Source organism: Nicotiana tomentosiformis, chromosome 3 (assembly GCF_000390325.3).
Source record: "Nicotiana tomentosiformis chromosome 3, ASM39032v3, whole genome shotgun sequence".
In the NCBI taxonomy this organism is placed as follows: Eukaryota; Viridiplantae; Streptophyta; class Magnoliopsida; order Solanales; family Solanaceae; genus Nicotiana; species Nicotiana tomentosiformis.
The window spans coordinates 105,632,890-105,659,343 of NC_090814.1; the positions used below are offsets into that span (position 1 = coordinate 105,632,890).

General features: G+C 42.7%; 2 protein-coding genes across 2 annotated transcripts; both read left to right on the plus strand.

The window, feature by feature from the left end:
• The first annotated feature begins 6,148 nt into the window (after nucleotides 1-6,148).
• Nucleotides 6,149-6,577, plus strand: LOC138908295 (uncharacterized). The gene has a single exon (XM_070198953.1). It carries the CDS (start codon nucleotides 6,149-6,151, stop codon nucleotides 6,575-6,577), a length of 429 nt encoding a protein of 142 aa, XP_070055054.1.
• A 554-nt stretch (nucleotides 6,578-7,131) lies between these two features.
• LOC138908296 (uncharacterized) lies at nucleotides 7,132-20,483 on the plus strand. The gene is made up of 4 exons (XM_070198954.1): nucleotides 7,132-7,245; nucleotides 18,464-18,627; nucleotides 19,484-19,611; nucleotides 20,125-20,483. Exons 1-4 carry the CDS (start codon nucleotides 7,132-7,134, stop codon nucleotides 20,481-20,483), a joined length of 765 nt encoding a protein of 254 aa, XP_070055055.1.
• The last annotated feature ends 5,971 nt before the right edge of the window (nucleotides 20,484-26,454 follow it).

Sequence of the window (26,454 nt, forward strand, 5' to 3'; positions counted from 1 at the left end):
TTACTATTTTATGACTTTCGGGGATGGTTGGTTCGGGTTTGGAATGGTTCGAGTTGAAATCAGAACACTTAGTTCCTTAATAGTGGCCTATAATGGTCAAATTTGACTTGAGTCAACATTTTTAGTAAACGACCTCAGAACCGGTATTTGACGATTCCAATAGGTTCGTATGATGCTTTTGGACTTGGGCGTATATTCGGATTGGCTTTCGGATGACCCGGGAGCGTTTCAACGCTTAATGTTGAAAGTTGGCACCTTCAAGATTTTCTAGTTCTTTAAATCTGGTTTGGAGTAGACTTTGGTGTTATCAAGGTAAGTTTGGGATTTCGATCCTAGGAATAGTTCCGTATTGTTATTTATGACTTGTACGCAAAATTTGGTGTCATTCCGAGTAGTCTAAGTATGATTCGGCGCGTTCGAAGTTAAGTTGAAAAGCTTGAAGTTCATAACTTGATTCAATTTGGTTATGGGGTGAGATTCTTAGTTTTGATGTTGTTTTATGTGTTTCGAGAGTTAGAGAAAATTTGTATTATGTTTATGCACTTGTTGGTGCATTTGGACGGGGTCCTGGGTGAGTTTTGGACCGCCTGGAGCTAAGTCCAAAAAATCTGGTGTGCTGGTTCTGGTTTCCTTCTTCATGATCGCGAGGGTTATGTCGTGTTCGCGAAGAAGGAAAATGTGAGGGGCTATGGTTTCTATTTGCATCCGTGACCCCTAGACCACGTTCGCGAAGGTCTAAAACCTATGGCCTTCGCATTCGCAAAATGGACCACACGTTCGCGAAGCTCAGGCGTGTCAAGCCTTCACGTTTGCGTGAGGGTCCTCGCGTTCACGATGCCCTTTTTCCTGGGGCCTGGCAGTTTGCCTTTGCGATCGCGAGGCCTTTTCCACAATCTCGAAAAAGAAATATCTGGGCAGTGTGTTTTAAAAATCGAGAGTTAGGCTCATTTTCTTCATTTCTCTCACTTGTTGGCCGAATTTAGAGCTCTTTGAGGAGAGATTTTCACCTAGCACTTTGAGGTAAGTAATTTATATATAATATGAGTTTAAATCATGTATTATGGGTAGATTTTAACATAGAAATTGTGTAAATATTTCGGTGATGGTTGGAAAACCTAGGATTTGATAAAAATGGGATTAGACCATGAAAATGATTAGGAAATTGAATAGAAATTATATAGTTGGGTTCGTGAGGATATGGGTAACATTTATCTTCAAAACTTTTAGGAATCCGAGCACGTGGGCCCAAGGGTAAATTTTTGGAATCTTCCGATTTGGGTTGGGTAATTGCTCTAATAGCTAAATTATGAACTTTTGAGCATATATTGATTAATTTATATAATATTTGGCTAGCTTTGGATTGTTCGACACCGAATTGAGGCTTTTAGAGTGAATTTGTAGACCGGAAAGTGAATTTGGGAACGAGGTAAGTCTCTTGCCTAACCGTGTAAGAGGAAATTTATCCCATAGGTATTTTAAGTTACTATTTTCTACTAATTGTGCACGAAGTTACGAGAGTCCGTACGTAGCTACAAATCATGCTTATGTACGGGTAGTTTTAGGACTCTATCTTGTAATACTTTTATTAATTGCACTCTACTTATTAATTTAAGTGCTTAAATTATATTGAAACTTGATAAAGGATTCGTAAAGAGCGAACTTCGTTTACTTTGAGTTTTGGCGGGTTACTTGGCAGTTAGTAGAAATTGTGCCTCCTTGTATGTTAGTCTTGTAGTAGGCATTAAATCGGAGTTCATAGCGTATTCTCTCTTTTTGTGGAGCGGGCCAAATGCATCAGTAGTATAATAGATACATCTATGATTCACGCCGATCGACCCTTGGTAGTGTACATATTATTCTGGATCGGTCCGTACGACCTCAGCATATATCGTGCGTGATAATTCTCGGAATCCGATTACACTTGAAATTACTTTTATTACTAGAGAAATTATAATTTACTTGATGGCTCGTATTTGTTGAGGTTAGTATATGCTAATTGGTGATTTTAAATGTACATCTAGTTAAAGAATCACTTATTTACTGTTCATTATTGCGTTATTATTATTGATGTATTCCATGCCAATTTAAAATTTTTGTACTTATTTATTGGCCCATAGTAAGGGTCGATGTCGACCCCTCGTCACTACTTCTTCGAGATTAGACTAGATACTTACTGGGTACATGTTGTTTATGCACTCACGCTACACTTCTGCACTAATCGTGCAGGATCTGAGGCAGGTGCATTTGGCAGTCATTCAGGGGCATACCCCCGTTCCCCAAGGCATAGTGGTGAACTGCTCTCTCTGTCCGTTTTATAGCACCCACAGTCTCTCTTTTGTATTTATTTTCTATCTATCTTATTCCAGATAGTAGTATAGGTGGTTTATATATTCTACTAGTTGCTCATACACTTGTGACATCGGGTTTTGGGAATATTCTAGTAGACACTTTATGGTTTTGAGTATTAAATTCACTGTATTTACTCTTTCGTAAGTTTATGCTTTACTTTACTATAATTTCCTACTAATCCTTCTCTTAATAAATAAAAATCAACTACTTTGAAATTATTAAAAAGAACAAATACATGACTAGTTCATCGTTGGCTTGCCTAGCGGCAATGTTGGGTACCATCATGGCCTATATGGGGAAATTGGGTCGTGACAACTTGGTATTAGAGTGCTTGGTTCACGTAGGTCTCACAAGTCATGAGCAGGCCTAATAGAGTCTTGCGGATTGGTTCAGAGATGCCCGTACTTATCTTCGAAAGGTTATAGGGTGTTAGGAATTTTCTCTTTTTTCATCTCCTATCGTGCAGTTGTGTTGTGCTAAGTATCTTTCTCTTATTCTCTCACAGATGGTGAGAACGCGCGCGGCCGAAAGATTTACCCGGCCGTGGAGAAGTTGCTCCCCCTGTTGCTAGAGGTCGAGGTAGAGGCCGAGGGAGGGATCCAGCTCCTGCTAGAGGATGAGGGCGTCCTAGAGTTGCTCCAGTTGTGCCACCAGTAGATCCAGTAAAGGATCATGTTATTAAGGAGTAAGGCGAGGTACCTGCAGCTGAGCCGGCTCTAGCGGATTTCATGTCAGCACCAGGATTCAAGGAGGTCATGGGACGTATGATGCGGTTCATGGACTCTATGACGCAGGATGGTTTATTTCCAGTTGACCTAGCCATATCTTAGGTGGGAGGGGGAGCACAGACCCCTACTGCTCAGGCTTCAAGGCATGCTACTGCTTTATATTAGACCTCGGGTGCACTACCTATGGGCGGGGCTCAACCAGTTGCAACGGCTATACTAGAGCCAAGACCAGCTGCGATCGGCCAGCCACAAAAGCTATTAGATAGATGGACCAAGCTACATCCTCCTACCTTTGGCGGTGAGTGGCATGAGGAGCCCAAGACTTTATTGATCATTGCAGGGACATACTGCACAACATGATAGTATTGAAGTCCCACGGAGTGGACTTTACCACCTTTCAGCTGGAGGGCAGGGGCCGCAGATAGTGGCAGTCCTATCTTCTCAGTAGACCAACAAGCTTTCGTCCCTTGACTTGGGACTAGTTCACACATATCTTCCTGGAGAGATATATCCCACCCTCTCAAAGGGATGAGTTACGGGGTCAGTTCGAGTGGCTCTAGCAGGGTCAAATGTCTATGATCGGCTATGTAGCGAGATTCTTTGAGTTGTCTCGTCATGCACTAATCATACTCCCCACTGATGTAGAGAGGGTGCAGAGATTTATTGTGGGCTAGCACTATGGTATCCAGGTCACTATGGCTCAAGAGATTGAGATAGGGACTCTCTACGAGCAGGTTATGGAGATAGCTTGGAGGATCAAGGGTATTCCTTAGCAGGTCCGAGAGCAGGCACCGAGGGACAAGCGGTTTCGATATTCTGGAGGGTTTAGTGGTGCTCCATCTGGGGGTAGAGGTCAGTTTGTGAGGGGCCAATCTAGCAGGCCCATGTATCCAACACTGCCATCTTCTCGGGGTGGTCCAGTGCGTCCCTATTTCAGTACCATTCCAGAGAGCTCCTACCATCCGACAGCTATTCAAGGTTCCTCCAGTGGGTGTTCAGGTCCCTAGAGTCAGATCCAGGGTCAGTCATCTTCCGCATCGAGAGGTTACTTTGAGTGCAGGGAGCTTGGTTACATGAGCAAATTTTGCCCTAGACTTCGAGGCAAGGCAGTACAGCAAGGTCATCAGCCCATGATTACTGCACCAGCTACCACACCGGCCGTTTGGCCGCCCATAGGCGGAAGGCAGGCGGTTAGGGTTCGCCCTAGAGGTGAAATCTAGATAGGTAGTGCTCCAGCTAGGTTTTATGCTATTCCGGCTAGACTAGATGCAGTATCCTCAGATGTCATGATCAGAAGTATTATTTCTATCTGCGGTAGGGATGCTTCGGTATTATTCGATATAGGGTCTAATATTCATACGTTTCCTCTCTATTTTCTCACTATTTGGATGTCCCTCGTGAGTCCTTGGGTGTTCCTGTTTATGTGTCCACGCCCGTGGGTGATTCTATTGTTGTGGATCGGGTCTATCAGTCTTGTATTGTGACTTTCTATGGTTATAAGACCAGGGCGGATCTTCTGTTGCTCGACATGACCGACTTTGAGGTCATCGTGGGAATGGATTGGTTGTCTCCATATCATGCCGTCCTTGATTTCCATGCCAAGAATGTTACCTTCGCGATACCAAAGTTCCCTAGATTAGAGTGGAAGGGCTTATCTATCAGTGCTTCTAGTCGGATTATCTCTTTCCTGAAGGCTCAACACATGGTCGAGAAGGGTTTTTGGCTTATCTAGCTTATGTTCGGGATACTGCTATAGAGACTCCGACAATTGATTCAGTGCTCGTGGTGCGGGAGTTCACCAACATATTTCCTTCTGATTTAACAGGCATGCCACCAGATCGTGATATCAATTTCTATATTGATTTGGCTCCAGGTACCCAGCCTATCTCTATTCTTACCGTACCGCATGGCTCCGAAAGATTTGAAGGAGTTGAAAGAATAGCTTGAGGAGTTTAAGGGGTTCGTCAGACCGAATGTGTGCCTTGGGGTGCATCGGCGTTGTTCGTGAAAAAAAAGGATGGGACTATGCGGATGTGCATTTATTACCGCCAGTTGAACAAAGTTCCCATTAAGAACAAGTATCAGTTACCACATATTTTTTGATTTGTTTGACCAGTTCCAGGGTGTTCTCTAAGATCGACTTGAGATCAGGGTATCATCAGCTAAAGATTCGTGCTTCGGATGTTGCGAAGACAGCTTTCCAGACTAGATATGGCCACTATGAGTTTCTGGTGATGTCTTTCGGCTTATCCAATGCCCCGACAACGTTTATGGATTTGATGAACTGGGTGTTCATGCCATACATTGACTCTTTTGTCATTATCTTCATTGATGACATATTGATCTCCTCACGTGGCATGGAGGAGCACGACTAGCATTTGAGAGTTGTGCTTCAGACCTTGCGGAAATAGAAGCTATATGCTAAGTTCTCCAAGTGCGAGTTCTGGTTAGATTATGTGGCACTCCTGAGGCATGTCGTATCTGGAGAGGGTTTTAAGGTAGATCCCAGGAAGATCGAGGCAGTCCATAGTTGGCCTCGTCCTGCCACAGCGACCGAGATCAGGAGTTTCTTAGGGTTAGCAAGTTATTATCGCTGGTTTGTAGAGGGCTTCTCATATATTGTAGCACCTTTGACTAGATTGACCCAGAAGGGTGCTCTGTTCCGATGGTCCGATGATTGCGAGGCTATCTTTTAGAAGCTCAAGACCGCATTGACTACAACACCAGTGTTAGTGTTGCCTTCCGGTTCAAGAATGTATAATGTGTATTGTGACACTTAACGCATTGGACTGGGTTGTGTATTAATGCAAGAGGGGCAAGTTATTGCATATACTTCACGTCAGCTGAAGCCCCATAAGAAGAATTATCCCATACATGATTTGGAGTTGGCCGCGATAGTTCATGCTGTCAAGATCTAGAGGCATTATCTTTATGTGGTGTCCTGTGAGGTTTACACCGATCATCGCAGCTTGCAACATTTGTTCAAGTAGAGTGATCTCAATTTGAGACAGCGCAGGTGTCTTGATTTACTAAAGGACTATGATATTACCATCCTTTATCATCTGGGCAAAATGAATGTGGTTGCGGATGCCTTGAGCAGAAAGGCCGAGAGTATGGGTAGTTTGGCCTTCATTTTAGCAGAGGAGAGGCAATTGGCTTTGGACACTCAGTCCTTGGCTAACAGACTTGTGAGGTTGCATATTTCAGAGCCCAACCAAGTTCTTGCATGCGTCCTTGCTCAGTCTTTATTATTTGAGTGGATCAAGGCTCGTCAGTACGACGATCCGCACTTGTTGGTTCTTAGGGAGACGATACTACAGGGTGGTGCCAAGGAGGTTACAATCGGTGAGGATGGTGTTATGCGACTCCAGGGTTGTCTACGTATTCCTAATGTTGATGAATTGAGGGAGAAGATTCTAGAGGAGGCACACAGTTCTCAGTATTCTATTCATCTAGGTGCTACGAAGATGTATCGTGACCTAAGGCAGCATTATTGGTAGTGGAGGATGAAGAAGGACATAGTTGAGTATGTAGTGAGATGCTTAAATTGCCAGTAGGTTAATCATGAGCACCAAAAACAAGTGGCCTACTTCAACAGATGGTTATACATGAGTGGAAATAGGAGCAAATCACTATGGACTTCGTAGTTGAGTTGCCGTGGAATTTGAGGAAGTTTGATGTAGTTTGGGTCATTGTTGACAGATTGACCAAGTCGGCACACTTTATTCTGGTTGTGACTACGTACACGTCATAGAGATTGGCCCAGATTTACATTCAAGAGATTGTTCGTTTGCATGGTGTTCCTATTTCCATCATCTCAGATAGGGGCCCTCAGTTCACTTTGCACTTTTGGAAAGCAGTATAGAGTGAGTTGGGCACCCGGGTAGAGCTTAGAACAACCTTTCATCCACAGATCGATAGGCAGTCAGAGCGGATAGTTTAGATCTTAGTGGATACGCTCATAGCATGTGTGATTGACTTCGGAGGGCAGTAGGATTGATTATTGCCTTTGGCCGAGTTTTCTTATAGCAACTGTTATTAGTCCAGCATTGAGATGGCTCCATTTGAGGCTTTGTATAGGCGGCGATGTCGTTCGCCCATTGGATGGTCTAAGCCCGACGAGGCTAGGTTATATGGTACTGATTTGGTGAGGGATGCTTTGGAGAAGGTGAAGTTGATTTAGGAGTGACTTCGCACAGCATAATCCAGACAGAAGAGTTATGCGAATCAGAAGGCGCGTGATTTATCATTTATCGTGGGCGAGAAGGTTCTCTTGAAAGTCTCGCCGATGAAGGGAATCATGAGGTTCGGGAAGAAGCGAAAGCTAGGCCCATGGTTTATTGGTCCATTTGATGTATTGAGGCGAGTTGGGGAGGTTGCTTATGAGCTTTCTTTGCCTCCCAATTTATCAGGAGTTCATCCGGTTTTCCACATGTCTATGCTCCGGAAGTATCATGCTGACAAGTCGCATGTGTTAGACTACATCACAATTTAGCTAGATGAGAGTCTTGGTTATGAGGAGGAGTGAGTTGACATGCAGGTTCGCTAGTTGAGGTCTAAGAAGATTTCTACGGTAAAGGTCCAGCAGAGGGGTCAACCAATCGAGGATGCAATTTGGGAGACCTAAGAGGACATGCGGAGCAGATATCCATACCTATTCAGCACTCCAGGTATGATTCTAGACCTGTTCGAGGACGAACGTTTGTTTAAGAGGTGGAGAATGTAACGACCCAAACAATTATTTTGCTTTTAAGATCATTATTCCCCTAATTAAGACTCGCCGTATATGCCTCTACTGTTTTATGACTTGCAGGGATGGTTGGTTAGCATTTGAAAGGGTTCAAGTTGAAATCAAAATACTTAAAGTTCCTCAATAGTGGCCTATAATGGTCAAGTTTGACTTGAGTCAACATTTTTAGTAAACGACCTCAGAATTAGGATTTGACGGTTCCAATATGTTCGTATGATGATTTTGAATTTTGGCGTATGTACGGATTGGGTTTCGGATGACCCGGGAGCGTTTCGGCGCTTAATGTTGAAAGTTGCTACCTTGAAAATTTTCTAGTTATTTAAATTTAGTTTGGAGTAGACTTTGATGTTATCGAGGTATGTTTGGGATTCCGACCCTGGGAATAGTTCCACATGGTGAGTTATGACTTTTAAGCAAAATTTGGTGTCATTCCGAGCAGTCTAAGTATGATTCGGCGCGTTCGGAGTAAGTTGAAAAGTTTGAAGTTTATAACTTGATTCAATTTGGTTTTGGGGTGCGATTCTTAGTTTTGATATTGTTTTATGTGTTTTGAGAGTTTGAGCAGGTCCGTATTATGTTTCTGGACTTGTTGGTGCATTTGGATAGGGTCCCTGGTGGCTCGGGTGAATTTCGGACTACCCGGAGCTAAGTCCAAAAAATGAGGTATGCTGGTTCTGGTTTCCTTCTTTGCAATCGTGAGGGTTGTGTCACGTTTGCGGAGAAGGAAAATATGAGGGGCTATGGTTGCTCTTCGTGTTCGCGACCCCTAGCCCGCGTTCGCGAAGGTCTGGGACCTGTGGCCTTCGGATTCGTGTGAAGGGGCCCGCGTTCGCGTAAGGAAAAGGGCCTGGGGGGAGCTTCATCTTCTCTTTGCGTTTGCAAAGTGGACCATGCATTTGAGAAGATCAGATGTGTCAAGCCTTCGCATTCGCGTGAGGGTCCCCGCATTCGCGATGCCTATTTTCCTGGGTTCGAGGTAGTTTGCCTTCGTGTCACGCCCCAAACTCAGGGAGCGGGACCGACGCTCAACCGAGTGAACCCGGTCAAGCAAGAATGTTTGATACTTTCTACCCAAACTCCCTCATGAATAAGGAGAAAACATATTTTCAATAATTAGACAATAAGAAGATCACGTATACAATACCAATTCATCACCATTAGTTACTTCCTTTTTAAAGTGTCAAAATACACATATTTTCATGGTCTGAAGTGGAACAGGTGATTCAAACACAACATAACTTGTTTTGCTTTCCCAGCACCAATATACAGCCCGCACTATGTCTACAGAGCCTGTAATAGATACAAAAGAGTGTTATGCTAGTGCCGGCAACAAGGCCCCGGCTATACCTCAAACATAGTACACAAGGAACAAAAGATACATGACCCCGAAATGAAGTAGGACTCACCAAGTCAGCTGGGAAGAGAGTGTACTGCTATCACTGATTAATGCCACCTGCTGTGGAACCACCTGCTCTCATTAAAGATGCAGTGCCCCCGGCAAAAGGGACGTTAATACATATGGAATAGTACTAGAATGTATAACTAAGCACCCTCTCAATAGAATGAGTAATAATACAAGAAGGAACAATCATAATATAAAGCCTCAAACGATATCAAACACCAAGTTAGGAGCAAGATAAGTTTCAAGTAAATTTCCATATTTTTGGTTGGGAGATCTTAGCACCGATATATCACAGTTCACAATACCACCGTACTTTTAGTACGGAGTCTGATCATAACCCCATCGGCTAGGACGTCTCATCTGAGACATCAACCACAATCACAATCACAATTTAAATTACAATTTCCGGCACAATCACCACCATGTGTGCGGCATGGCGTCCGATCAAAACCCGATCGGCTAGGCCTTCTCATCCGAGACATCAACCACAATCACATTTCCAATCACAATTTCCAACACAATCACCACCATGTGTGCGGCATGGCGTCCGATCACGACCCGATCGGCTATGCCGTCTCTCCACAATGCTGTGTGGATCGACATCATACTTTTCTATCAATCATCTCATTTAATACTTGTTTCACATCTTTTCGTTTCATTGGCACTAATGGTCACAATTGTAATACCCTTGTTGGCACGTTGGCCGTATTTCATATTTCATGTTCACCTTTTTCACTTTCAACCGTCATCATGGATTTTCAACAACAAGGCATTTACATTTAAGACACTAAGAACATATATGAGCATACAAGAGTCTTAAGCGCATTGAGATTTCTTACGCAACTGACATTAGCTTTTATTTGAAACACAACTTGAAGCCATAGCATTTAGATGTGCAATCCATACTTTGAACACATTATCAAATAGTAGTACAACTTAACAAGAGCATTTGGAGTACATATTGTACACATGTCTTTTGACACAAATCTTGTTCGGAATAATCGATTCATAATGAGCAACCCAGGATTTACAAGGACATTGTGGGGGTTTAATTCTAAGAGAAGAGTTTAGACAACATACCTCACTTGAGCTTCCTTAAACTCTAAAATGTTCCAGAAACCTTAGCAACTTCGATTTATTTTAGAAATATAACAAATTGAACTAAAAATTAGGAAAATGATCGTGGTTCCAGCTCATATGAGTATTCTATCAAACACTAGGTGTGCATTAAGGTTTCAAGGTTCTCCTATGGTGGATTCTATCATCCCACAACCCAATATCTATCATTTTTTAGCTCAACAATCTTCCTACAACTCTTAATAGTACATGCATGCAAAATGAACAACCCCCACAACCAAGTATTGCCTTACTATTTACCCACATTTAGTTAATTTTCGAAATTGAGGATTAGAGTGTAGAATTTTACCCCTAGGATGAAGACCTTGTGAGTTTCCCTTGCTAATCTTCCAATATTTGTGCAGGAATTGAGGAACAATTAGTTGAGGAACCCTCTCACACTCTAGAACACTTCCCCACTCACAAAATATAAGTTTGAACCTTCTAAAATGACTCCTAATATTGTTTTATAAGAATGGGGTCGGGTTTATAAAACCAAAAAAATAAGGCTCCGAAACAGATTTGCGGTCGCATATGCAATCATATAACACTTATGCGGTCCGCAAATCGATCGCACAATTGGTGCTCCAAAACTGGGACGTTCGGGTTGGGTCTGCGGCAGTTTTGTGGCCCGCAGACCTATTCTGCGGTTGCATAATGCACTGCAGAACTTCCCTCCGGAAAAATCTCCATGGTGGATTTATGATTGGTGTGCGGCCCGCGAAATGATTTTTTTGCGGTCGCATAATTGACCGCAAAATGCCATCCAAAATTTGCCCAGTTTTCTCCTTCACTCCGCGGCCATTCTGCGGCAGCATAGCAGGCTGCAGAAATGCCCTATTCTGCCAAAAGTTTTCTTGAACTACTCAATGCACTGTTCAACCCAAAAAGTCCATACCGCCTCTACAATCATTGACACATAAGTCTACCTCGGCACCATGAAACCTGGGTTTTTAGGTAAAATTTTACGGGGTCTTACATCCTCCCCCACTTAAGATCATCCGTCCTCGAATGAGGGCTAAAGTTCACCACTAGCATCCAATGCGACTCAGCTGCTACACCACACACCAGCAGTTCCAAAATTTTCTAACTCTCTAATTTTCCAAAAATCTCGCTAGAGTCTCCCCTGTAATTAGGCCTATCCACCTACCAGAGAATTCCCAAAACCAATCCTAACAGCATATACATAATCCAACGATGCAGCATAATATGAAACAACACCAACCGTGGTCTCATAAGCAATATATTACTAGAAAGGGGACATCCTGAGCATAAACTGTACAAATGATACATAGTTCATAGGAAACAATTTTATAGAAATGATTACATAGTTATTCAAACAACTGAGTACTTCTTTTTCATTTCTTCCTCCGCCTCCCAGGTGACCTCTTCAACCTGTTGGTTTCGCCATAACACTTTCACGGAAGCAATTTCTTTATTTCTCAATTTTTGGGCTTGCTTATCAAGATGGAAACTGGAATTTCTTCATAGGTCAGTTCTTTATTAACCTCAATAGTCTCAACTGGCACAATAAGCGACGGATCTCCGACTACCTTCTTCAGTATAGATACATGAAATACCGGGTGCACTAACGATATCTCAGGTGGTAGCTCAAGCTTGTACGCCACCTGACCAATCCTCTGAATGATTTTGTACGGTCCGACATACCTCAGACTCAATTTCCCTTTCTTACCAAACCGCATTATACCCTTCATGGGGAATACCTTTAATAATACCCAATCATCCTCTTTGAACTCCAAATCCCTACGGCGAATAACCGAATTGGACTTCTGATGACTCTAAGCAGTTTTCAACCGCTTCGTAATGATCTTAACCTTCTCTATTGCCTGATGTATGAGATTTGGCCCTATCAATTCTGCTTCTCTAATCTCAAACCACCCAATGGGAGATCTACATCTCCTACCATATAAAGCCTCGAACGATTCCATCTGAATACTAGCATGATAACTATTGTTGTAGGCAAATTCTATGAGTGATAAGTGATCATCCCAGCTACCCTTGAAGTCAAGAACATAAGCGCGCAACATATTCTAAAGCGTTTGAATAGTCCACTCTGCCTGCCCATCGGTCTGCGGATGAAAGGATGTACTAAGATTTACCTGAGTACCCAAACCTTGCTAAAATTTCTTCCAAAAATTAGCCATGAACTGTTCCCCTCGATCGGAGATAATAGAAACTGGAGTGCCATGCAACCTAACTATTTCTTTGATATACAACTGAGCATACTATTCTATTGTGTCGGTAGTCTTAACATGCAAGAAGTGTGCTGATTTCGTGAGTCGGCCCATAATCACCCAAAATTGAGTCGAACTTGCATGGAGTGCGAGGTAGTCCTACCACACAGTCCATATTATTCATTTCCTACTTCCACATTGGAATTTCTATGTTCTGTGCCAACCCACTGGGCCTTTGATGTTCGGCCTTTACTTGTTGACAATTTGGACATTTTGCCACAAAGTCTGCTACATTCCTCTTCATGTCATTCCACCAGTAGACTTCCTTAAGATCATGATTCATCTTCGTAGAGCCTGGGTGCAAGGAATACTTGGAATGATGAGCCTCGGTCATGATTCTTTCCCGGAGACTATCCACAATTAGTGCTACAAAACTGGGACGTTCGAGTTGGGTCTGCGGCAGTTCTGTGACCCGCAGACCTATTATGCGATCGCATAATGTACCGCAAAACTTCCCTCCGAAAAATTCTCCATGCTGGCTTTGCGATTGGTGTGTGGCCAGTGAAACAATATTTTTTGCGGTCGCATAATTGACTGCAAAATGTCATCATAAATTTGCCTAGTTTTCTGCTTCACTTTGCGGCCATTCTGTGGCTGCATAGTGGGCCACAAAAATGCCCTATTCTGCCAAAAGTTTTCTTCAACTTTCCAACACACTGTTAACCCAAATAGTCTGTACCGCCTCGAAAATCATTGACACATAAGTCTACTTCGGCACCACGAAATTCCGAGGCCTTACACTTCACTATCGCGAGGCCTTTTCCGCGATCGCGAAGAAGAAATGCCTGGGCAGTATGTTTTAAAAATCACGACTTAGGCTCATTTTCATCATTTCTCTCACTTGTTGGTCATATTTAGAGCTCTTTGAGGAGGGATTTCCACCTAGCACTTTGAGATAAGTAATTTCTATACAATATGAGTTTAAACCATGCATTATGGGTAGATTTTAACATAGAAATTGTGGAAATATTTAGGAGATGGTTGGAAAACCTAGGTTTTGGTAAAAATGGGATTAGACCACGAAAATGATCATGGAATTGAATAAAAATTATATATATAGGTTCAAGAGGTTATGAGTAACATTTATCTTCAAAAATTTTCGGAATCGGGGCACGTGGATCTAGGGGTGAATTTTAGGAATCTTCCAATTTGGGTTGGGGAATTAATCTAATAGATAAATTATGAACTTTGGAGCATATATTGATTAATTTATATAATATTTGGCTAGCTTCGGATTGTTCGGCACCGACTTGAGGCTTTTAGAGTGAATTTGTGGACCAGAAAGTGAACTTGGAAACGAGGTAAGTCTCTTGCCTAACCTTGTAAGAGGGAATTTACCCATAGGTATTTTAAGTTACTATTTACTACTAATTGTGGGTTCTACATACGCATGAAGTGACGAGAGTTCGTGCGTAGCTATAAATCAGGCTTATGTCCGGGTAGTTTTAGGACTGTATCATGTAATACTTGTATTAATTGTACTCCACTTGTTAATTTAAGTGCTTAAATTATATTGAAACTTGATAAAGGATTCGTAAAGAGTGAACTTCGTTTACTTTGAGTTTTGGCGGGTTACTTGGCCGTTAGTAGAAATTGTGCCTCCTTGTATGTTAGTCTTGTAGTAGGCGTTAAATTGGAGTTCATAGAGTATTCTCTCTTCTTGTAGAGCGGGCCGAATGCATCTATAGTATAATAGATACATCTATGGTTAACGCCGATCGACCCTCGGTAGTGTACATATTATTCTGGATCGGGCCGTGCCTCGACATAAATCGTGCGTGATAATGCTCGAAATCCGATTACACTTGATATTACTTTCATGAGTTGAGAAATTATAATTTACTTGATGGCTGGTATTTGTTAAAGTTAGTATATTCTAATTGGAGATTTTAAATGGAGATATAGTTAAAGAATCACTTATTTACTGTTCATTATTGCGTTATTATTATTGATGTGTTCCATGCCTTTTAGAATTTTTGTACTTTATTTATTGGCCTGTAGTAAGCGTCGATGTCGACCCCTCGTCATTACTTCTTCGAGGTTAGGCTAGATACTTACTGGGTACATGTTATTTATGTACTCACGCTACACTTCTGCACTAATCATGCAGGATCTGAGGCAGGTGCATCTGACAGTCATTCATGCGCATACCCCCGTTACCCTAAGGCATAGTGGTGAGCTGCTCTCTGTGTCCGTTCTGCAACACCCACAATCTCTCTTTTGTATTTATTTTCTTTCTATCTTATTCCAGACAGTAGTATATGTGGTTTGTATATTCTACTAGTTGCTCATACACTTGTGACACCGGGTTTTGGAAATATTCTAGTATACACTTTATGGTTTTGCGTATTAAATTCATTGTATTTACTCTTTCATTAGTTTATGCTTTACTTTACTATAATTTCCTACTAATCATTCTCTTAATAAATAAAAATCAACTATTTTGAAATTATTAAAAAGAACAAATACATGACTAGTTCACCGTTGGCTTGCCTAGCGGCGACGTTGGGCACCATAATGACCTATAGGGTAAATTGGGTCGTGACAACTTGGTATCAGAAGACTAGCTTCACATAGGTCTCACAAGTCATGATCAGGCCTAATAGAGTCTTTCGGATCAGTGCAAAGATGTTTGTACTTATCTTCGAGAGGCTATAGGATGTTAGGAAACTTCTCTTTCTTCATCTCCTATCATGCAGTTCATGTTGTGCTAAGTATATTTCTCTTGTTCTCTCACAAATAGTGAGAATGCACGCGGAAGATATACCCCTCCATGGAGGAGCTGCTCCCCCTTGTTGCTAGAGGTAGAGGCAGAGTCTGAGAGAGGGCTCCAGCTCCTGCCAGAGGACGAGGGCATCCTAGAGTTGCTCCAGTTGCACCACCAGTGGATCCAGTGGAGGATCCTGTTATTGAGGAGTAGGGCTCGGTACCTGCAGCTGAGCCGGCCCCAACGGATTTTATGTCTGCACCAGGATTCCATGAGGTCATGGGCCGTATGCTGCGGTTCGTGAGATACAGGCTTGCCCAGCGACGACGTTGGGCACCCTCATGACCTATAGGGGAAATTGGGTCATGACAGAGTAGGTGCGTCATGTCATTTATGACTTGTGTGCAAAATTTGAGGTCAATCAGAGTTATTTTGGTATGATTCGGTGTTAGTTTTGGAATTTAGATTTTCATAGTTTAGTTAGGCTTGAATTGAGTTGCAATTTGTTGAATCAATGTTGTTTGATGTGATTTTCGGCCTCGAGTAGGTCCGTTATGTGTTTTGTAAGTTATTGGTATATTCAGATGGGATCCTGAGGGCCCCGGGTGTGATTCGGATAGAGTCCAAAACAATATTGGACTTGTGTGATTGCTGAAGCATGGCTGTGTCTGGTGGAATCGCACCTGCACACTTTAGGCTGCAAAAGGTGCGGCACCGCAGAAGTGGACCTCGAGCCACAGAAGCGAAGCTGGTCTTGCCCAGCTGAGACCGCAGGTGCGGCCAGTGGCGTGAAGAAGCAAACACACAGATGTGGCAGGTCTTCCGGAGAAGCGCAGGTGTGCTTAGGGTTCCACTGGTGCGAGTCTTCAGATCTTTAGTTGGAACTGCACCTGTGATGGTTTTTTTGCAAGTGCGACGTTGCGGGTGCGACTGTGGTCTCGCAGAAGAGCGAATAGCGGGCAGAAAGTCGAGGGTTCCATCTCATATTTCATTTTTAGACCTAGAGAGCTTGATTTGTGGCGATATTTTGAGGTATTTTCAAGGAAATCATTAGGGTAAGATATTCTAACTCGGTTTAGGCAATATTACATGAATCCATTGTTATTTTCATCATTTAATTAGTGATTTGAGTTGGAAATTTGGGGAAGTATTATGAAAACTTCTTAGGCAAAATTTTAGGGATTTGAGTAATTATTGTATGGTTGGACTCGTTATCGAATGAGTGTTCGGATTTTATAATTTTGGTCGTGTTCCGAGTCCCGAGTGCGGGTTGACTTTTTGAGTTGACTTTTTATTTCTCTTTAAAGATCATAACTTTATTGTTCGAAATAGTTTCCTATAATTTATATTTATGGCATGCAGTTTTTTGGCTAGATTCGAGTTGCTCGGAGTTGGATAAACGAGGGAAAGGCTTACTAGTGGATTGAGTAGCATGTTTTGAGGTATGTGTCTTGCCTAACTTTGTGTGAGGGAATTACCCCTTAGGATTGGTGTTGTTTTGTGTTAATTGTGATATGTGGAAGCTACTCACACAAGGTGACGAGTGCGTACACAGGCTAAACATGGTAATTGACCGGTTCTAGCTATGTAGATTTTTTCATGCCTTTAATTGAGTTACCATAATATGTTATATTGGTCATCTTTAGTCTATCTTCACATGCTTTACTTGTCTTACCTCTTACTTGTTATTTGCCTTTACATGCGTAGTTGAAATTATTGTTTCCTTTACTCTTTATTCATTATCTAACCATTGAGTTCCTTGCTTGAAATTGTTATTTCTTGGAATATCTTGGTTTTGAAATTGGTATTGAGTTAAAAAGGTCGTGATTAACATTGAGGCAAAGTTGTTAAGTTATGAAATACTATTCTTGTTGAGTTATTCACGCCCGGTTGTTATTGTTGAGACTCTTGTACATATTGTGGTTGAGCCATGCGCTATTTATTGTGTAAACACCATTAATGTTGACTTCTTTGGCAAGTTGTGATATTGGGCACTGGGCACTTGAGGTGCGATTTGTAATACGTTGTGATATTGATATGCATGCGGTGGTATAAGGATTGGAGTTGAAACACATGCAGTGAGATAACGTGGGATTGATACACGTGTTGCTAGTAGGGAAACTACTTGAAGTCACGTGGTGTGAGAAGGTTGGCTAAAACGCGAGATGCTATTTCGGGAAAAATGATTTTCAAAACTAAATGCAAGGCTTCCGCGGTGATATAAGGAATGACTGTGATATGTTTTGTGAGTTTATACTACAAGGCGGCACCTCAATAGTTATCTTGTTGATACTTTTCTATTACTTCACTTGTGCTTTGGTTTCTTTGTTCCCTTGGCATATCATTCTTTATTTTCTTCCGTGATGCATTATTTACCCTAATTCAGTGTAGCTAATCTTGGTATATTTCTTTTTGTTTCATTTCCATTATTATCATTATTACATTGTTATATACCTATTCAGTTTTCTTATTTATTCCAGTAGGGCTTGACCTGACCTCGCCAGTACTCTACCGAGGTTAGGCTTGGCACTTACTAGGCAACGTTGTGGTGTACTCATGCTACGCTTCTGCATATCTTGTTGTGCAGACCCAGGTACCTCTTACGAGTCCAAGCAACAGTGATACAAGCTCAGCTTCGAAGACTTCAAGGTATACTTGCCGGCATCCGGAGGCGTTGGAGTCACCCTCTATCTAGTCTATTTCACTTTTTTCCCCTTTTATAGACATTGTTGTATAGGGATGTTCAATACTTTTTTGTAAAGCTTGTTGCTTGTTATTACTGGATTTTGGGGAGTTTGTTTTTGCTTAGTTACAAAGTTTCCTTTATGATAGTTGTTGAGTATCTGAGAGTTTTATCATTGTTTTAGTTATATTCCTCATGTATTTTAGGCTTACCTAGTCTTAGAGACTAGGTGCCATCATACATCCTACAGAGGGAAATTAGGGTCGTGACAAGTTGATATCAGAGCTTTAGGTTCATAGTTGTTATGAGTCACAAGCTGGTTTAGTAGAGTCTCGCGGATCGGTACGGAGACGTCCGTAATTATCTTCGCGAGGCTATCGAACTGTTAGGAAAAGTTTCACTTCTTTGACTCCTAATCGTGCGAATTTATTGACTTCGAAATTCTGAATCTCTGTCTTTCTATTCTCTCACAGATTGTGAGGACAAGCACAGCTGGATCTGCTGATCAAACACCTGCGCCCCCTGCTAGATCCACAAGAGGTCGTGGACGAGAACGTGGTGCAGCCAAAGCGCCAGCCCGAGCTTCAATAGAGGAGCCACTAGTAGCTCCTGTTGGGGGCAGTTACCTGAGACGCCTGTTGTTGCCCCTGCACTTTAGGAGACTCTCGCCCAGTTCTTGAGCATGTTTGGTACTCTAGCTTAGGCAGGGTTGATTCCACTTGCTCCTGCCACATTTTAGGCTAGGGGAGGAGCACAGACTCCTGCCGCCCGTACCCCAAAGAAGTGGGTCCAGGTTGGCCAGGTCCCGAAGGTTATACCAGTACAATCGGTTATCCCAGTCCAGCCTGAGGTTAGGGTAGCAATATGTGAGAAGGAGTAGCTCAGGCTCGAGAGGTACTAGAAGTACCACCCCCTACTTTCAGTGGCTTAGCTTCAGAGGATTCATATGGTTTTCTTGAGGAGTTCTACCATATCCTCCGTACTATGGGTAATGTGGAGACGAGTGAGGTTGCTTTCACTATGTTCCAACTTAAGGGAACAACTTATCAGTGGTGGAAAGCGTACGAGTAGGGTACCCCGGCCGAGGCAACTTCACTCACACGGTCTCAGTTTTCAAAGATATTCATGAGTGAGTTTGTTCCTAGAGCCTTTGAGATGCATGGCATGTGGAGTTTGAGCAGCTGCGCTAGGGTGCTATGACCGTGTCAGAGTATACTGTCAGGTTCAGCGAGTTGTCTAGGCATGCACCGGCCTTAGTCTCCACAGTCAGAAAGTGAGTCCGTCTATTTATCGAGGGACTCAACCATGGTATTAGATTCAGCATGGCTCGACAGTTGGAGACTGATACCCTATACCAGTAGGTGGTGGAGATCGCTAGAAGATTGGAAAGTATGTGGGGCCAGGAAAGAGAGGAGAGGGAGGCCAAAAGGCCTCGAGATTCTGGCACATATAGTGGTGCTTGTGCCCCAGTTGCAACCCATCATATATTCTAGCTATGTGAGCCGCCCAGTTCATTCAACACTTCCATCTTCCAGTAGTAGTTTGGCTACTCCCAGGTTTCAGGTTGCCCATTATGCACTGCCACTGTCTAGTGCACTTACTGCACGGGATGTTTTCAGCGGTCAGTCCAAGCGACCAGGCCCGAGCTAGTTTCGGCATCCACGTTCTTTGAGAGCTTGTGTTTGAGTGTGGTAATACTCATAATATGGTGAGAGACTGTCCTAGACTTAGGAGGGGTGCATCTTCACAGACCACTCAGGCTCCATGTGTTCCACCAGGTTCTCAGACTTCTCGGGTCGTGGTTACCGCACCAGTTTCCACTCCACTTGAACATCCAGCTAGAGGTAGAGGTCTGAGGTAGGGGTTGCCCTAGAGGGGGAGGCTAGTCCAGATGTTATGCTCTACCAACTAGTACAAAGGCGGTTGCTTTAGAACTGACTCATCACAGGTATTGTTTCGGTTTGTCATAGAGATGCATCAGTTTTATTTGATCTAGGCTCCACTTATTCCTATGTATCATCTTACTTTGCTCCATATTTGGATATACCCCATGATTCCTTGAGTTCTCCTATCTATGTGTCCACGCTAGTGGGAGATTCCATTGTTGTTGACTGTGTGTATTGATCGTGTTTAGTTGTTCTTGGTGGTTTTGAAACTAGAGTTGACCTATTATTGCTAAGTATGGTAGATTTTGATGTTATCTTGGACATGTACTGGTTGTCGCCCTATCACTCTATTCTTGATTGTCACGCTAAGACGGTAACATTAGTAATGCCAGGTTTGCCGCAGTTGGAGTGGAGGGGTACTTTGGATTATGTTCCTAGCAGGGTGGTGTCTTTACTTAAGGCACAACAGATGGTTGGGAAGGGGTGTAATGCATATCTAGCTTTTGTGAGGGATGTTAGTGTTGACACTCCTACCGTGGAGTCAGTTCCGGTAGTGAGGTACTATCCAGATGTTTTTCCGGTGGATCTTTTTGGGCATGCTGCCTGATAGGGATATCGATTTTGGTATTGAGTTGTTGCTAGTCACTCAGCCCATTTCTATTCCACCATATCGTATGGCCTCAATAGAGTTGAAGGAGTTAAAGGAGCAGTTGTAAGAGTTGATTGATAAGGGTTTCATTCGGCCCATTGTGTCACCTTGGGGTGCTTCGGTCCTGTTTGTAAAAGAGAAAGATGGTTCTATGCGCATGTGTATTGAATATATTAAGTTGAACATGGTTACAGTGAAGAATAGGTATCCATTGCCATGTATTGATGACTTATTTGATCAGTTACAAGGTGCCAGAGTGTTCTCGAAGATTGATTTGCGGTCAGACTATCATCAGTTGAAGAATCAGGATCTCGATATTCCGAAGTCTTCCTTCAGGACTCAATATGGTCATTACGAGTTCCTTGTGATGTCATTTGGGTTGACCAACGCCCCAACAACATTCATGCACTTGGTGAACAGTGTATTCTAGCCCTATCTTGACTCATTCGTCATTATGTTTATTGAAGACATCTTGTTGTACTCCCAGAGCTGGGAGGATCATGAGCAGCACCTGAGGATCGTGCTTCAGACTTTAAGAGAAAAGAAGTTGTATGCATAGTTTTCAAAGTGTGAATTCTGGCTTAATTAAGTGGTGTTCTTGGGTCATGTGGTATCGAGTGAGGGGATCAAGGTAGATCCGAAAAAGATTGAAGTAGTGCAGAGTTGGCTCAGATCGTCTTCAACCACTGAGATCCGGAGTTTTCTTGGTTTAGCAGGGTATTACTATCGTTTCGTAGAGGGTTTCTCATCTATTACTGCTCCTATGACCAGATTGACCCAGAAGGGTGCTCCGTTCAGATGGACCGAAGAGTGTGAGTAGAGATTTCAAAAGCTCAAGACTTCTTTGACTACAACCCCAATGTTGGTGTTTCCTACGGGTTCAGGGTCTTACTCTATGTTCTGTGATGCGTCACACATTGGCCTCGACACAGTGTTAATGCAAAATGGTAGGGTGATTGCCTACGCGTCTAGACAACTAAAGGTACATGAGAAGAACTATCCCGTCCACGACCTTGAGTTAGCAGCTATTGTTCATGCCTTGAAGATTTGGCGACACTATTTGTATGGTGTCTCTTGTTAGGTGTATACCGACCACCAGAGTCTACATCATCTGTTCAAAAAAAGGATCTTAACTTGCGGCAGCGAAGATGGTTAAAATTGCTTACACACTATGATATCACTATTCTATATCATCCCGGGAAGGGCAATGTGGTGGCCGATGCCTTGAGCCGAAAGATGAAGAGTATGGGCAGTTTATCATATCTACCGGTAGCAGAGAGGCCATTAGCATTGGATGTCCAGGACTTGTCCAACCAGTTTGTCAGATTAGATGTTTCGGAGCCGAGTCGAGTTTTGGCCTACGTGATTTCTTGATCTTCTCTTTATGATTGTATCAGAGAGCGTCGGTATGACGACCCCCATTTGCTTATCCTCAGGGACACAGTTCAGCACGGCGATTGCAAGGAGGTTACTCTTGGAGTTGATGGTGTATTGCGGAGGTAGGGTCAGTTATGTGTTCCTAATATAGATGTATTGCGTGAGTTGATTCTTTAGAAGGACCACAGTTTGTGGCACTCCATTCATCCGGGTGCTGCTAAGATGTATCAGGACTTGAGGCAACACTATTGGTGGGGAAGGATGAAGAGAGACATAGTGGAGTATATTGCTCGGTGTCTAAATTGTCAGCAGGTGAAGTATGAGCATCAATGGCCAGGTGAGTTGGTTCAGAGGCTTGAAATACTCGAGTGGAAAAGGGAGTGATTTACCATGGGTTTTGTTGTTGGGATCCCATGGACTCAGAAGAAGTTTGATGTAGTATGGGTGATTGTGGATAGGTTAACCAAGTTGGCTCATTTCATTCCAGTGGTGACTACTTATTCTTCAGAGCAACTGGCTCAAGTTTATTTTCGCGAGATTGTCAAACTTCATGGCGTGCCAGTATCCATAATCTCTGACCGGTATACACAATTTACATCGTGATTCTGGAAGGCCGTACAATGTGAGCTAGGCACGCGGGTTGAGTTGAGTACATCATTCCACCCTCAGATGGACGGGCAGTCCGAGCGCGCCATTCGGATATTGAAGGATATGCTTTGTACTTGTGTGATGGAGTTCGGGGTTACTTGGGATCAGTTCTTGCTGCTTGCAGAGATTTCCTACAACAATAGCTACCAATCAAGCATTCAGATGGCTCTGTATGAGGCCTTGTATGGGAGGCGGTGTTGGTCTCCGGTGGGTTGGTTTGAGCTAGGTGAGGCAAGGCTATCGGGTATAGACTTGGTTTAGGATGCTTTGGTAAAGGTTAAATGGATTCAAGATTGACTTTATACAACCCAATCTAGATAGAAGAGATATGCGGATCGAAAGGTTTATGATGTTTTATTCATGGTTGGAGAGCAGGTCTTCGCCCATGAAGGGTGTTATGAGGTTTGGGAGAAAGTCAATTGAGCCCTAGGTATATTAGACCTTTTCAGATTATTGAGAGGATTGGAGATGTGGCCTACAAGTTTGCACAGCCACCAAGTCTAGATGCAGTTCATCCAGTATTCCATGTTTCTATGCTCCTGAAGTATCTTAGTGATCCGTCTCATGTGTTATATTTTAGCTCAGTCCAATTGGACAAGGATTTATCTTTGAGGAGCTAGTGGCCATTTTGGACAGGCGGGTCCAAAAGTTGAGGTCGAAGTACATTGCTTCAATGAAGGTTTAGTGGAGGGGTCAACCAGTCGAGGAGGTGACTTGGGAGACCAAGCATGACATGGGTAGCCGTTATCTTCATCTCATCAGCACTTTAGGTATGTCTTTATACTTGTTTAAGGACGAATGTTTGTTTTAAGAGGGGGAGGATGTAACGACCCGATCGGTTATTTTGAGTATTTTAGCCCTGATCCCCTATTTATTTCCTGCTCTATGTTGTATTATGGTTATGTGACTTGCCGCGGTGTTTGGTTTTGGTTTCGGGTGAGTTTCAGAGTGGAATAGGACACACGGTCCCTAAGTCGGAGGCTTAAGTTAAAAGAGTTGACCGTAGTTTGACTTTTGTGAAGATGACTCCAGAATGGAGTTTTGACAGTTCCAATAGCTCCGTATGGTGATTTTGGACTTAGAAGCATGTCCGAATGTTTATTTGGAGGTTCGTAGGTATTTTTGATTTGAATTGGCGAAAGTTAGAAAGTCGAAGGTTTGGAGGGTTGAGAAGTTTGATCGGGAGTTGACTTATCGGGGTCGGATTCCGATTCCAAAAGCTGGCGTAGGTCCTTCATGTCATTTATGACTTGTGTACAAAATTTGAGGTTAATCGGAGTTGTTTTGGTGTGATTCAGCGTTTAGTTTTGGAATTCGGATGTTCATAGTTTCAATAGGCTTGAATTGGGCTACGATTCGTTGAATCGATGTTGTTTTATGTGATTTTTGGCCTCGAGTAGGTCCGTTATGTGTTTTGAAATTTTTTGGTATATTCGGACTGGGCCACGGGTGTAATTCGGATAGAGTGCGGAACAATATTGGACTTGTGTGATTGCTGAAGCATGGCTATGTCTGGTACGATCGCACCTGCGCACTTTGATCCGCAGGTGCGGCATCGCAGAAGCGGCCCTCGAGCCGCAAAAGTGCAGTTGGTCTTGTCCAGCTGGGACCCCAGGTGTGGCTAGTGGCGCGCAGATGCGACAAGTCTTCCGCAGAAGCGCATGTGCACTTAGGGTTCCGCAGGTGCGAGTCTTCAGAGCTTTAGTTGGAGCCGCACCTGCGATGATTTTTCTGCAAGTGCGGCGTCACAGGTGCAATTGTGGTCTCACAGAAGCGAGAATAGCTTGGCAGAAAAGGCTTAGTCGAGGGTTCCATCTGATTTTTCATTTTTGGACCTAGAGAGCTCAATTTGTGGCGATTTTTCGAGGGACTTTCAAGGAAATAATCGGGGGAAAAGATTCTAACTCGGTTTTGGCTATATTACAGGAATCCATTGTTATTTTCATCATTTAATTAGTGATTTGAGTTGAAAATTTGTGAAAACTTCTCAGGCTAAATTTTAGGGATTTGAAAGGCGATTTAAAGTCGGATTTGAGTAATTCTTGTATGGTTGGACTCGTTATCGAATGGGTGTCCGGATTTTATAATTTTGGTCGGGTTCTAAGACGCGAGTTCGGGGTTGAATTTTTGTTTCTCTTTAAAGATCATAACTTTATTATTCGGAATAGTTTCCTATAGTTTATATTTATGGTATGAAGTTATTTTGGATAGATTCGAGCCGTTCGGAGTTGGATAAACGAGGAAACGTCTTGGATTGAGTAGTGTGTTTTGAGGTAAGTGTCTTTCCTAGCTTTGTATGGGGGAATTACCCCTTATGATTGGTGTTGTTTTGTGCTAAATGTGATATGTGAAGCCACATACGCCAGGTGACGAGTGCATACACAGGCTAAACATGGTAATTGACCGGTTCTAGCTATGTAGATTCTTTTGATGCCTTTAATTGATTTACCATAATATGTTATATTCATCATCTTCAGTCTATCTTCACATGCTTTACTAGTCTTACCTCTTACTTGTTATTTTCCTTTACATTCCTAGTTGAAATTATTCTTTCCTCTACTCTTTATTCATTATCTAACCGTTGAGTTCCTTACTTGAAATTGTTATTTCTTGGAATATCTTGTTGGTATTGAGTTACAAAGGCTGTGATTCACATTGAGGCAAAGTTGTTAAATTATGAAATACTATGCTTGTTGAGTTATTCACGTCCGATTGTTATTGTTGAGACTCTTATGCATATTGTGTTTTAGCCATGGGATATTTATTGTGGAAACACCATTATTGTTGACTTATTTGGCAAGTAGAGATATTGGGCACTTGAGGTGCGATTTGTAATACGTTGTGATATTGATACGCATGCGGTGGTATAAGGATTGGGGTTGAAACGGATGCAGTGAGATGAGGTGGGATTGATACGCGCGTTGCTGGTAGGGGAGCTACTTGAATCCACACAGTGTGATAAGGTGGGCTAAAACGTGGGAAGCTATTTCGGGAAAGTTAATTTTCAAAACTAAATACAAGGCTCCTGCGGTGATATAAGGAAAGATTGTGATTTATTTTGTCAGTTGAGACTACGAGGCGGTGCCCCGGTAATGATTCTTGTTGATACTTTTCTATTACTTCACTTGTGTTTTGGTTGCTTTGTTTCCTTGGCATATCATTCTTTGTTTTCTTCCGTAGTGCATTATTTGCCTTAGTTCAGTATAGCTAATCTTGGTATATTTCTTTATTATTTCATTTCCTTTGTTATCATTATTACACTGTTATATACCTATTCAGTTTTCTTATTTATTCCAGTAGGTCCTTGGTCTGACCTCGTCAGTACTCTACGAGGGTTAGACTTGGCACTTACTAGGTACCGATATGGTGTACTCATGCTACGCTTCTGCACATCTTGTTGTGCAGACCCAGGTGCCTCTTACCAGTCCAGGCACCAATGATACGAGCTCAGCTTCGGAGACTTCAAGGTATACCTGTCAGCATCTACAGGCCTCAGAGTCACCCTCTATCTAGTCTATTTCACTTTCTTTCCTTTTTATGGACACTATTGTATAGGGATGCTCAGTACTTTCTTGTAGAGCTTGTGACTTGTTATCACCAGATTTTGGGGAGTTTGTTTATGCTGAGTTGCAGAGTTTCCTTTATGATAGTTGTTGAGTATTTGAGAGCTTTATCATTATTTCAGTTATATTCCGCATGTATGCTAGGCTTACCTAGTCTTAGAGACTAGGTGCCATCACGACATCCTACGGAGGAAAATTGGGCTCGTGCTAATATCTTTCTTCATTATTCTCCACCAATAATGTGGACTCAAATCCTGATACATCTTGGCGGCACCCAACTGAATGGAATACCGCTAACTATGGGCCTCCTCAATAATGAACTCATGAAGCCTGTCACGACC